Source organism: Dendronephthya gigantea, unplaced genomic scaffold (assembly GCF_004324835.1).
Source record: "Dendronephthya gigantea isolate DGI-Jeju-01 unplaced genomic scaffold, DenGig_1.0 000197F, whole genome shotgun sequence".
Classification (NCBI taxonomy): Eukaryota; Metazoa; Cnidaria; class Anthozoa; order Malacalcyonacea; family Nephtheidae; genus Dendronephthya; species Dendronephthya gigantea.
Genome location: NW_021163207.1, coordinates 316,498 through 329,522, shown reverse-complemented (window position 1 = coordinate 329,522; position 13,025 = coordinate 316,498). Strand labels below are relative to the sequence as shown.

Here is a 13,025-nt window from a genome sequence, read left to right as displayed (position 1 = left end):
CAAACAGAGTGGCAAAAAATTGGCATACCACACTGACCGCCTTCCTGGGTCTGAGGGATTCATCCCCAATAGCAACGACCCTTGTGTTTACACTCGCTCCGACAGTAATGGTGAAAAGATCATCATCCTGTTTTTGGGTGGACGATATCATAATCGGCAGCACCAACCTCGATACAATCGAAGCCGTGAAGAGATGCTCAACAGCAACTTTAAGATGGACGATCGCGGCGAACTGAAATGGTTCCTAGGCATTGACTTTAAACGTCTCGAAGATGGAAGCTATCAGATGAGCCAAGAACGATATGCACAAGCAATACTACGACGCTTCAACATGTCCGAATGTAAACCGGCTCCTACTCCTGTGACAAAAGGGGCCACGCAATCGAGCACAGCTGATGATCAACAAAACCACAACTTTCCATACCGACAAGCAATCGGAAGCCTCATGTACCTCATGACTGCGACACGACCAGACATTAGCTGGACAGTATCTTGGCTATCTCAATTCTTAGAAAACCCAACTATGCAACATATTACAGTCCTCAAACGAGTTCTCCGCTACATACAAGGCACCAAGTCATACAAGCTAAACTTCACGCAAACCGACGTACAGCTAACAGCTTACTCCGACTCAGACTGGGCGAACGATCCGAAAGACCGACGTTCCGTGACTGGTTATATTATCACACTGGGTGGAGCACCAATTAGCTGGAGAACCCGAAAACAACCTACTGTCGCGCTCTCATCATGTGAAGCTGAATACATGGCGATAACAGAAGCAGTAAAAGAGCTCTTGTACCTCCGATCATTTTGCTCGTCGCTTGGCATCACCATTCCGCAGCCTGTTATCCTATTCTGCGACAATCAGTCAGCTATTGCCTTGACGCAAGGGAGTGCTCTATCACATAATCGTACGAAGCACATTGATGTCCGATATCATTTCGTACGTGAACAACAAGGTATCGACTACCGGCACGTCCCGTCAGAGAATAATCTTGCAGACATTCTTACGAAGCCCGTGACCACAACTTTACACGAGCGCATGGTCCGGATGCTCCAGATTGCGGGGGCATGTTGAGAGAACAATCATATAACATCCGGTGAACTTTAATACCGGATATGACCTTTCATTAAATTAGCGAATCATAAGATACTTAAACTATTACGTCATAAACGCATGTTGAACGTTTTTACACATATACATATTTTTTTACTCGTTGTTGTTACAAATATATTGATATTATTCTTTGGTGTAATAAATGTAAAAAGAGAAACGATGTCTCTCCATTCAATACACTCAACAGAATATACCACATTTCTTTTTTTTTCGACCTTCACTTATATTTTTTTCGTGTTTTACTTGGTACCTTTTTAAAGACTAGTGTGTTATTTTGGCTAATTTTGTACTTATTTTTACGTTTGTGATTTGTTCAAAGACGCGAATCAGGTGCAGCTCCTGATGTATGTATGAAATAATATCCATTCGGAACCCTAAACGTGGCTAGTTGTACGCTTTTATGATGTACCTGTACAGCTGGTGCCATTGCCTTCATATCCTTCGTGACAAATACATTCATACCATCCATTAACAGTGGTGCAATTTGCATTCACATGGCAAGGATTGTCTTCGCACTTATTGACATCTTTAAGACAGTTAAAATTATTATTTTGGCTTTTATCAGGAAAAGATTCTTTCTTTTTTTCTTATGGGAAACTGGAAATAAAAGTTGTTTCACAAAATACTTTCGGCACCAGTACTTGTACTATAGAGTTGTATATGTATATATATTACATAATTATAAACCCGAATAAAAAAATTATATCTCTAAGCTCTACCTGTACAATTTTTGCCGTTTCCTTCATAGCCCTCATGGCAGGTACATTCATACGAACCATCTACATTTGTACAATTTGCATTTTCATCACAAGGATTTGTTTCGCATTCATTGATATCTACCAAAAAAGATGAAACGGTTAATTTGAATATTTAAGCTATTAATAGGCTGTAATATATCTGTAGTATTTCCGAACATTTCAGTGCAAATAAAAAATTCAGTCGTTAAATTTTAACTTGTTATAACTGAACTTAGAACAGTCGCGAATTGAATAGAAATTTAACTTCTTGTGTCTCGTACATATATAATAATAGCAAATTAATGCAATTGCTGCAGCACCTCTAAAGCTATATATTTCGGCATATTCGATCTTATCGAGGTAAAATATACCATGTAACAAAATAATTGTTCCAAATATACCACATTGGAGTTTATTAGACCTTTCCATGCAGGGTAGAATATACCACATTTCTTTTTTTTTCGACCTTCACTTATATTTTTTTCGTGTTTTACTTGGTACCTTTTTAAAGACTAGTGTGTTATTTTGGCTAATTTTATACTTATTTTTACCTTTGTGATTTGTTCAAAGACGCGAATCAGGTGCAGCTCCTGATGTATGTATGAAATAATATCCATTCGGAACCCTAAACGTGGCTAATTGTACGCTTTTATGATGTACCTGTACAGCTGGTGCCATTGCCTTCATATCCTCGTGACAAATACATTCATACCATCCATTAACAGTGGTGCAATTTGCATTCACATGGCAAGGATTGTCTTCGCACTTATTGACATCTTTAAGACAGTTAAAATTATTATTTTGGCTTTTATCAGGAAAAGATTCTTTCTTTTTTCTTATGGGAAACTGCATGGAATTAAAAGTTGTTGCACAAAATACTTTCGGCGCCAGTACTTTGACTAGAGTTGTATATGTATATATATTACATAATTATAAGCCCGAATAAAAAAAATTATATCTCTAAGCTCTACCTGTACAATTTTTGCCGTTTCCTTCATAGCCCTCATGGCAGGTACATTCATATGAACCATCTACATTTGTACAATTTGCATTTTCATCACAAGGATTTGTTTCGCATTCATTGATATCTACAAAAAGATGAAACGGTTAATTTGAATATTTAAGCTATTAATAGGCTGTAATATATCTGTAGTATTTCCGAACATTTCAGTGCAAATAAAAAATTCAGTCGTTAAATTTTAACTTGTTATAACTGAACTTAGAACAGTCGCGAATTGAATAGAAATTTAACTTCTTGTGTCTCGTACATATATAATAATAGCAAATTAATGCCAATTGCTGCAGCACCTCTAAAGCTATATATTTCGGCATATTCGATCTTATCGAGGTAAAATATATACCATGTAACAAAATAATTGTTCCAAAAATACCACATTCGAGTTTATTAGACCTTACCATGCAGGGTAGAATATACCAGATTTTTTTTTCGACCTTCACTTATATTTTTTTCGTGTTTTACTTGGTACCTTTTTAAAGATTAGTGTGTTATTTTGGCTAATTTTATACTTATTTTTACGTTTGTGATTTGTTCAAAGACGCGAATCAGGTGCAGCTCCTGATGTATGTATGAAATAATATCCATTCGGAACCCTAAACGTGGCTAATTGTACGCTTTTATGATGTACCTGTACAGCTGGTGCCATTGCCTTCATATCCCTCGTGACAAATACATTCATACCATCCATTAACAGTGGTGCAATTTGCATTCACATGGCAAGGATTGTCTTCGCACTTATTGAGATCTTTAAGACAGTTAAAATTATTATTTTGGCTTTTATCAGGAAAAGATTCTTTCTTTTTTTCTTATGGGGAACTGCAATTAAAAGTTGTTGCACAAAATACTTTCGGCACCAGTACTTTGACTAGAGTTGTATATGTATTATATTACATAATTATAAGCCCGAATAAAAAAAATTATATCTCTAAGCTCTACCTGTACAATTTTTGCCGTTTCCTTCATAGCCCTCATGGCAGGTACATTCATATGAACCATCTACATTTTACAATTTGCATTTTCATCACAAGGATTTGTTTCGCATTCATTGATATCTACACAAAGATGAAACGGTTAATTTGAATATTTAAGCTATTAATAGGCTGTAATATATCTGTAGTATTTCCGAACATTTCAGTGCAAATAAAAATTCAGTCGTTAAATTTTAACTTGTTATAACTGAACTTAGAACAGTCGCGAATTGAATAGAAATTTAACTTCTTGTGTCTGGTACATATATAATAATAGCAAATTAATGCAATTGCTGCAGCACCTCTAAAGCTATATATTTCGGCATATTCGATCTTATCGAGGTAAAATATACCATGTAACAAAATAATTGTTCCAAATATACCACATTGGAGTTTATTAGACCTTTCCATGCAGGGTAGAATATACCACATTTCTTTTTTTTTCGACCTTCACTTATATTTTTTTCGTGTTTTACTTGGTACCTTTTTAAAGACTAGTGTGTTATTTTGGCTAATTTTATACTTATTTTTACCTTTGTTATTTGTTCAAAGACGCGAATCAGGTGCAGCTCCTGATGTATGTATGAAATAATATCCATTCGGAACCCTAAACGTGGCTAATTGTACGCTTTTATGATGTACCTGTACAGCTGGTGCCATTGCCTTCATATCCTTCGTGACAAATACATTCATACCATCCATTAACAGTGGTGCAATTTGCATTCACATGGCAAGGATTGTCTTCGCACTTATTGACATCTTTAAGACAGTTAAAATTATTATTTTGGCTTTTATCAGGAAAAGATTCTTTCTTTTTTTCTTATGGGAAACTGCTGGAATTAAAAGTTGTTGCACAAAATACTTTCGGCACCAGTCTTTGACTTAGAGTTGTATATGTATATATATTACATAATTGTAACCCGAATAAAAAAAATTATATCTCTAAGCTCTACCTGTACAATTTTTGCCGTTTCCTTCATAGCCCTCATGGCAGGTACATTCATATGAACCATCTACATTTGTACAATTTGCATTTTCATCACAAGGATTTGTTTCGCATTCATTGATATCTACAAAAGATGAAACGGTTAATTTGAATATTTAAGCTATTAATAGGCTGTAATATATCTGTAGTATTTCCGAACATTTCAGTGCAAATAAAAATTCAGTCGTTAAATTTTAACTTGTTATAACTGAACTTAGAACAGTCGCGAATTGAATAGAAATTTAACTTCTTGTGTCTGGTACATATATAATAATAGCAAATTAATGCGAATTGCTGCAGCACCTCTAAAGCTATATATTTCGGCATATTCGATCTTATCGAGGTAAAATATACCATGTAACAAAATAATTGTTCCAAATATACCACATTGGAGTTTATTAGACCTTTCCATGCAGGGTAGAATATACCACATTTCTTTTTTTTTCGACCTTCACTTATATTTTTTTCGTGTTTTACTTGGTACCTTTTTAAAGACTAGTGTGTTATTTTGGCTAATTTTATACTTATTTTTACTTTGTGATTTGTTCAAAGACGCGAATCAGGTGCAGCTCCTGATGTATGTATGAAATAATATCCATTCGGAACCCTAAACGTGGCTAATTGTACGCTTTTATGATGTACCTGTACAGCTGGTGCCATTGCCTTCATATCCTCGTGACAAATACATTCATACCATCCATTAACAGTGGTGCAATTTGCATTCACATGGCAAGGATTGTCTTCGCACTTATTGACATCTTTAAGACAGTTAAAATTATTATTTTGGCTTTTATCAGGAAAAGATTCTTTCTTTTTTCTTATGGGAAACTGCATGGAATTAAAAGTTGTTCACAAAATACTTTCGGCACCAGTACTTTGACTAGAGTTGTATATGTATTATATTACATAATTATAAGCCCGAATAAAAAAAATTATATCTCTAAGCTCTACCTGTACAATTTTTGCCGTTTCCTTCATAGCCCTCATGGCAGGTACATTCATACGAACCATCTACATTTGTACAATTTGCATTTTCATCACAAGGATTTGTTTCGCATTCATTGATATCTACAAAAAGATGAAACGGTTAATTTGAATATTTAAGCTATTAATAGGCTGTAATATATCTGTAGTATTTCCGAACATTTCAGTGCAAATAAAAATTCAGTCGTTAAATTTTAACTTGTTATAACTGAACTTAGAACAGTCGCGAATTGAATAGAAATTTAACTTCTTGTGTCTCGTACATATATAATAATAGCAAATTAATGCGAATTGCTGCAGCACCTCTAAAGCTATATATTTCGGCATATTCGATCTTATCGAGGTAAAATATACCATGTAACAAAATAATTGTTCCAAATATACCACATTGGAGTTTATTAGACCTTTCCATGCAGGGTAGAATATACCACATTTCTTTTTTTTTCGACCTTCACTTATATTTTTTTCGTGTTTTACTTGGTACCTTTTTAAAGACTAGTGTGTTATTTTGGCTAATTTTATACTTATTTTTACTTTTGTGATTGTTCAAAGACGCGAATCAGGTGCAGCTCCTGATGGTATGTATGAAATAATATCCATTCGGAACCCTAAACGTGGCTATTGTACGCTTTTATGATGTACCTGTACAGCTGGTGCCATTGCCTTCATATCCTTCGTGACAAATACATTCATACCATCCATTAACAGTGGTGCAATTTGCATTCACATGGCAAGGATTGTCTTCGCACTTATTGACATCTTTAAGACAGTTAAAATTATTATTTTGGCTTTTATCAGGAAAAGATTCTTTCTTTTTTTCTTATGGGAAACTGGAATAAAAGTTGTTTCACAAAATACTTTCGGCACCAGTACTTTGACTATAGAGTTGTATATGTATATATATTACATAATTATAAACCCGAATAAAAAAAATTATATCTCTAAGCTCTACCTGTACAATTTTTGCCGTTTCCTTCATAGCCCTCATGGCAGGTACATTCATACGAACCATCTACATTTGTACAATTTGCATTTTCATCACAAGGATTTGTTTCGCATTCATTGATATCTACAAAAAGATGAAACGGTTAATTTGAATATTTAAGCTATTAATAGGCTGTAATATATCTGTAGTATTTCCGAACATTTCAGTGCAAATAAAAATTCAGTCGTTAAATTTTAACTTGTTATAACTGAACTTAGAACAGTCGCGAATTGAATAGAAATTTAACTTCTTGTGTCTCGTACATATATAATAATAGCAAATTAATGCCAATTGCTGCAGCACCTCTAAAGCTATATATTTCGGCATATTCGATCTTATCGAGGTAAAATATACCATGTAACAAAATAATTTCCAAATATACCACATTGGAGTTTATTAGACCTTTCCATGCAGGGTAGAATATACCACATTTCTTTTTTTTTCGACCTTCACTTATATTTTTTGTCGTTTTACTTGGTACCTTTTTAAAGACTAGTGTGTTATTTTGGCTAATTTTATACTTATTTTTACGTTTGTGATTTGTTCAAAGACGCGAATCAGGTGCAGCTCCTGATGTATGTATGAAATAATATCCATTCGGAACCCTAAACGTGGCTAATTGTACGCTTTTATGATGTACCTGTACAGCTGGTGCCATTGCCTTCATATCCTCGTGACAAATACATTCATACCATCCATTAACAGTGGTGCAATTTGCATTCACATGGCAAGGATTGTCTTCGCACTTATTGACATCTTTAAGACAGTTAAAATTATTATTTTGGCTTTTATCAGGAAAAAATTCTTTCTTTTTTCTTATGGGAAACTGGAATTAAAAGTTGTTCACAAAATACTTTCGGCACCAGTACTTTGACTAGAGTTGTATATGTATATATTACATAATTATAAGCCCGAATAAAAAAAATTATATCTCTAAGCTCTACCTGTACAATTTTTGCCGTTTCCTTCATAGCCCTCATGGCAGGTACATTCATGAACCATCTACATTTGTACAATTTGCATTTTCATCACAAGGATTTGTTTCGCATTCATTGATATCTACAAAAAGATGAAACGGTTAATTTGAATATTTAAGCTATTAATAGGCTGTAATATATCTGTAGTATTTCCGAACATTTCAGTGCAAATAAAAATTCAGTCGTTAAATTTTAACTTGTTATAACTGAACTTAGAACAGTCGCGAATTGAATAGAAATTTAACTTCTTGTGTCTGGTACATATATAATAATAGCAAATTAATGAATTGCTGCAGCACCTCTAAAGCTATATATTTCGGCATATTCGATCTTATCGAGGTAAAATAATACCATGTAACAAAATAATTGTTCCAAATATACCACATTGGAGTTTATTAGACCTTTCCATGCAGGGTAGAATATACCACATTTCTTTTTTTTTCGACCTTCACTTATATTTTTTTCGTGTTTTACTTGGTACCTTTTTAAAGACTAGTGTGTTATTTTGGCTAATTTTATACTTATTTTTACCTTTGTGATTTGTTCAAAGACGCGAATCAGGTGCAGCTCCTGATGTATGTATGAAATAATATCCATTCGGAACCCTAAACGTCGCTAATTGTACGCTTTTATGATGTACCTGTACAGCTGGTGCCATTGCCTTCATATCCTTCGTGACAAATACATTCATACCATCCATTAACAGTGGTGCAATTTGCATTCACATGGCAAGGATTGTCTTCGCACTTATTGACATCTTTAAGACAGTTAAAATTATTATTTTGGCTTTTATCAGGAAAAGATTCTTTCTTTTTTCTTATGGGAAACTGCATGGAATTAAAAGTTGTTGCACAAAATACTTTCGGCACCAGTACTTTGACTAGAGTTGTATATGTATATATATTACATAATTGTAAGCCCAAATAAAAAAATTATATCTCTAAGCTCTACCTGTACAATTTTTGCCGTTTCCTTCATAGCCCTCATGGCAGGTACATTCATACGAACCATCTACATTTGTACAATTTGCATTTTCATCACAAGGATTTGTTTCGCATTCATTGATATCTACAAAGATGAAACGGTTAATTTGAATATTTAAGCTATTAATAGGCTGTAATATATCTGTAGTATTTCCGAACATTTCAGTGCAAATTAAAAATTCAGTCGTTAAATTTTAACTTGTTATAACTGAACTTAGAACAGTCGCGAATTGAATAGAAATTTAACTTCTTGTGTCTGGTACATATATAATAATAGCAAATTAATGAATTGCTGCAGCACCTCTAAAGCTATATATTTCGGCATATTCGATCTTATCGAGGTAAAATATACCATGTAACAAAATAATTGTTCCAAATATACCACATTGGAATTTATTAGACCTTTCCATGCAGGGTAGAATATACCACATTTCTTTTTTTTCGACCTTCACTTATATTTTTTTCGTGTTTTACTTGGTACCTTTTTAAAGACTAGTGTGTTATTTTGGCTAATTTTATACTTATTTTTACGTTTGTGATTTGTTCAAAGACGCGAATCAGGTGCAGCTCCTGATGTATGTATGAAATAATATCCATTCGGAACCCTAAACGTGGCTATTGTACGCTTTTATGATGTACCTGTACAGCTGGTGCCATTGCCTTCATATCCTTCGTGACAGTTACATTCATACCATCCATTAACAGTGGTGCAATTTGCATTCACATGGCAAGGATTGTCTTCGCACTTATTGACATCTTTAAGACAGTTAAAATTATTATTTTGGCTTTTATCAGGAAAAGATTCTTTCTTTTTTTCTTATGGGAAACTGGAATTAAAAGTTGTTTCACAAAATACTTTCGGCACCAGTACTTTGACTATAGAGTTGTATATGTATATATATTACATAATTATAAGCCCGAATAAAAAAAATTATATCTCTAAGCTCTACCTGTACAATTTTTGCCGTTTCCTTCATAGCCCTCATGGCAGGTACATTCATACGAACCATCTACATTTGTACAATTTGCATTTTCATCACAAGGATTTGTTTCGCATTCATTGATATCTACAAAAAGATGAAACGGTTAATTTGAATATTTAAGCTATTAATAGGCTGTAATATATCTGTAGTATTTCCGAACATTTCAGTGCAAATAAAAATTCAGTCGTTAAATTTTAACTTGTTATAACTGAACTTAGAACAGTCGCGAATTGAATAGAAATTTAACTTCTTGTGTCTGGTACATATATAATAATAGCAAATTAATGCCAATTGCTGCAGCACCTCTAAAGCTATATATTTCGGCATATTCGATCTTATCGAGGTAAAATATATACCATGTAACAAAATAATTGTTCCAAATATACCACATTGGAGTTTATTAGACCTTTCCATTTAGGGTAGAATATACCACATTTCTTTTTTTTTCGACCTTCACTTATATTTTTTTCGTGTTTTACTTGGTACCTTTTTAAAGACTAGTGTGTTATTTTGGCTAATTTTATACTTTTTTTACGTTTGTGATTTGTTCAAAGACGCGAATCAGGTGCAGCTCCTGATGTATGTATGAAATAATATCCATTCGGAACCCTAAACGTGGCTATTGTACGCTTTTATGATGTACCTGTACAGCTGGTGCCATTGCCTTCATATCCTTCGTGACAAATACATTCATACCATCCATTAACAGTGGTGCAATTTGCATTCACATGGCAAGGATTGTCTTCGCACTTATTGACATCTTTAAGACAGTTAAAATTATTATTTTGGCTTTTATCAGGAAAAGATTCTTTCTTTTTTCTTATGGGAAACTGGAAATAAAAGTTGTTTCACAAAATACTTTCGGCACCAGTACTTTGACTATAGAGTTGTATATGTATATATATTACATAATTATAAACCCGAATAAAAAAATTATATCTCTAAGCTCTACCTGTACAATTTTTGCCGTTTCCTTCATAGCCCTCATGGCAGGTACATTCATACGAACCATCTACATTTGTACAATTTGCATTTTCATCACAAGGATTTGTTTCGCATTCATTGATATCTACAAAAGATGAAACGGTTAATTTGAATATTTAAGCTATTAATAGGCTGTAATATATCTGTAGTATTTCCGAACATTTCAGTGCAAATAAAAATTCAGTCGTTAAATTTTAACTTGTTATAACTGAACTTAGAACAGTCGCGAATTGAATAAAAATTTAACTTCTTGTGTCTGGTACATATATAATAATAGCAAATTAATGCCAATTGCTGCAGCACCTCTAAAGCTATATATTTCGGCATATTCGATCTTATCGAGGTAAAATATACCATGTAACAAAATAATTGTTCCAAATATACCACATTGGAGTTTATTAGACCTTTCCATGCAGGGTAGAATATACCACATTTCTTTTTTTTTCGACCTTCACTTATATTTTTTTCGTGTTTTACTTGGTACCTTTTAAAGACTAGTGTGTTATTTTGGCTAATTTTATACTTATTTTTACCTTTGTGATTTGTTCAAAGACGCGAATCAGGTGCAGCTCCTGATGTATGTATGAAATAATATCCATTCGGAACCCTAAACGTGGCTAATTGTACGCTTTTATGATGTACCTGTACAGCTGGTGCCATTGCCTTCATATCCCTCGTGACAAATACATTCATACCATCCATTAACAGTGGTGCAATTTGCATTCACATGGCAAGGATTGTCTTCGCACTTATTGACATCTTTAAGACAGTTAAAATTATTATTTTGGCTTTTATCAGGAAAAGATTCTTTCTTTTTTTCTTATGGGAAACTGCATGGAATTAAAAGTTGTTGCACAAAATACTTTCGGCACCAGTACTTTGACTAGAGTTGTATATGTATATATATTACATAATTATAAGCCCGAATAAAAAAAATTATATCTCTAAGCTCTACCTGTACAATTTTTGCCGTTTCCTTCATAGCCCTCATGGCAGGTACATTCATACGAACCATCTACATTTGTACAATTTGCATTTTCATTACAAGGATTTGTTTCGCATTCATTGATATCTACAAAAAGATAAAACGGTTAATTTGAATATTTAAGCTATTAATAGGCTGTAATATATCTGTAGTATTTCCGAACATTTCAGTGGAAATAACAAATTCAGTCGTTAAATTTTAACTTGTTATAACTGAACTTAGAACAGTCGCGAATTGAATAGAAATTTAACTTCTTGTGTCTGGTACATATATAATAATAGCAAATTAATGCGAATTGCTGCAGCACCTCTAAAGCTATATATTTCGGCATATTCGATCTTATCGAGGTAAAATAATACCATGTAACAAAATAATTGATCCAAATATACCACATTGGAGTTTATTAGACCTTTCCATGCAGGGTAGAATATACCACATTTCTTTTTTTTTTCGACCTTCACTAATATTTTTTGTCGTGTTTTACTGGGTACCTTTTCAAAGACTAGTGTGTTATTTTGGCTAATTTTATACTTATTTTTACGTTTGTGATTTGTTCAAAGACGCGAATCAGGTGCAGCTCCTGATGTATGTATGAAATAATATCCATTCGGAACCCTAAACGTGGCTAATTGTACGCTTTTATGATGTACCTGTACAGCTGGTGCCATTGCCTTCATATCCTTCGTGACAAATACATTCATACCATCCATTAACAGTGGTGCAATTTGCATTCACATGGCAAGGATTGTCTTCGCACTTATTGACATCTTTAAGACAGTTAAAATTATTATTTTGGCTTTTATCAGGAAAAGATTCTTTCTTTTTTCTTATGGGAAACTGCATGGAATTAAAAGTTGTTGCACAAAATACTTTCGGCACCAGTACTTTGACTAGAGTTGTATATGTATATATATTACATAATTGTAAGCCCAAATAAAAAAATTATATCTCTAAGCTCTACCTGTACAATTTTTGCCGTTTCCTTCATAGCCCTCATGGCAGGTACATTCATGAACCATCTACATTTGTACAATTTGCATTTTCATCACAAGGATTTGTTTCGCATTCATTGATATCTACAAAAAGATGAAACGGTTAATTTGAATATTTAAGCTATTAATAGGCTGTAATATATCTGTAGTATTTCCGAACATTTCAGTGCAAATTAAAAATTCAGTCGTTAAATTTTAACTTGTTATAACTGAACTTAGAACAGTCGCGAATTGAATAAAAATTTAACTTCTTGTGTCTGGTACATAAATAATAATAGCAAATTAATGCGAATTGCTGCAGCACCTCTAAAGCTATATATTTCGGCA

At 33.4% G+C, this 13,025-nt stretch overlaps 1 protein-coding gene across 1 annotated transcript; it reads right to left on the bottom strand.

Moving 5' to 3' along the window:
• Positions 1-1,525: 1,525 nt before the first annotated feature.
• Positions 1,526-12,725, bottom strand: LOC114539278 (neurogenic locus notch homolog protein 1-like). The gene is made up of 20 exons (XM_028559907.1): positions 12,668-12,725; positions 12,357-12,473; positions 11,677-11,760; positions 11,364-11,480; positions 10,690-10,806; positions 10,381-10,497; positions 9,705-9,821; positions 9,394-9,510; positions 8,723-8,839; positions 8,412-8,528; positions 6,762-6,878; positions 6,452-6,568; positions 5,777-5,893; positions 4,794-4,910; positions 4,483-4,599; positions 3,809-3,924; positions 3,501-3,617; positions 2,826-2,942; positions 1,837-1,953; positions 1,526-1,643 (listed from the first exon to the last, which is right to left on the bottom strand). Exons 1-16 carry the CDS (start codon positions 12,723-12,725, stop codon positions 3,869-3,871), a joined length of 1,719 nt encoding a protein of 572 aa, XP_028415708.1. The 3' UTR covers positions 1,526-1,643; positions 1,837-1,953; positions 2,826-2,942; positions 3,501-3,617; positions 3,809-3,868.
• Positions 12,726-13,025: the final 300 nt, after the last annotated feature.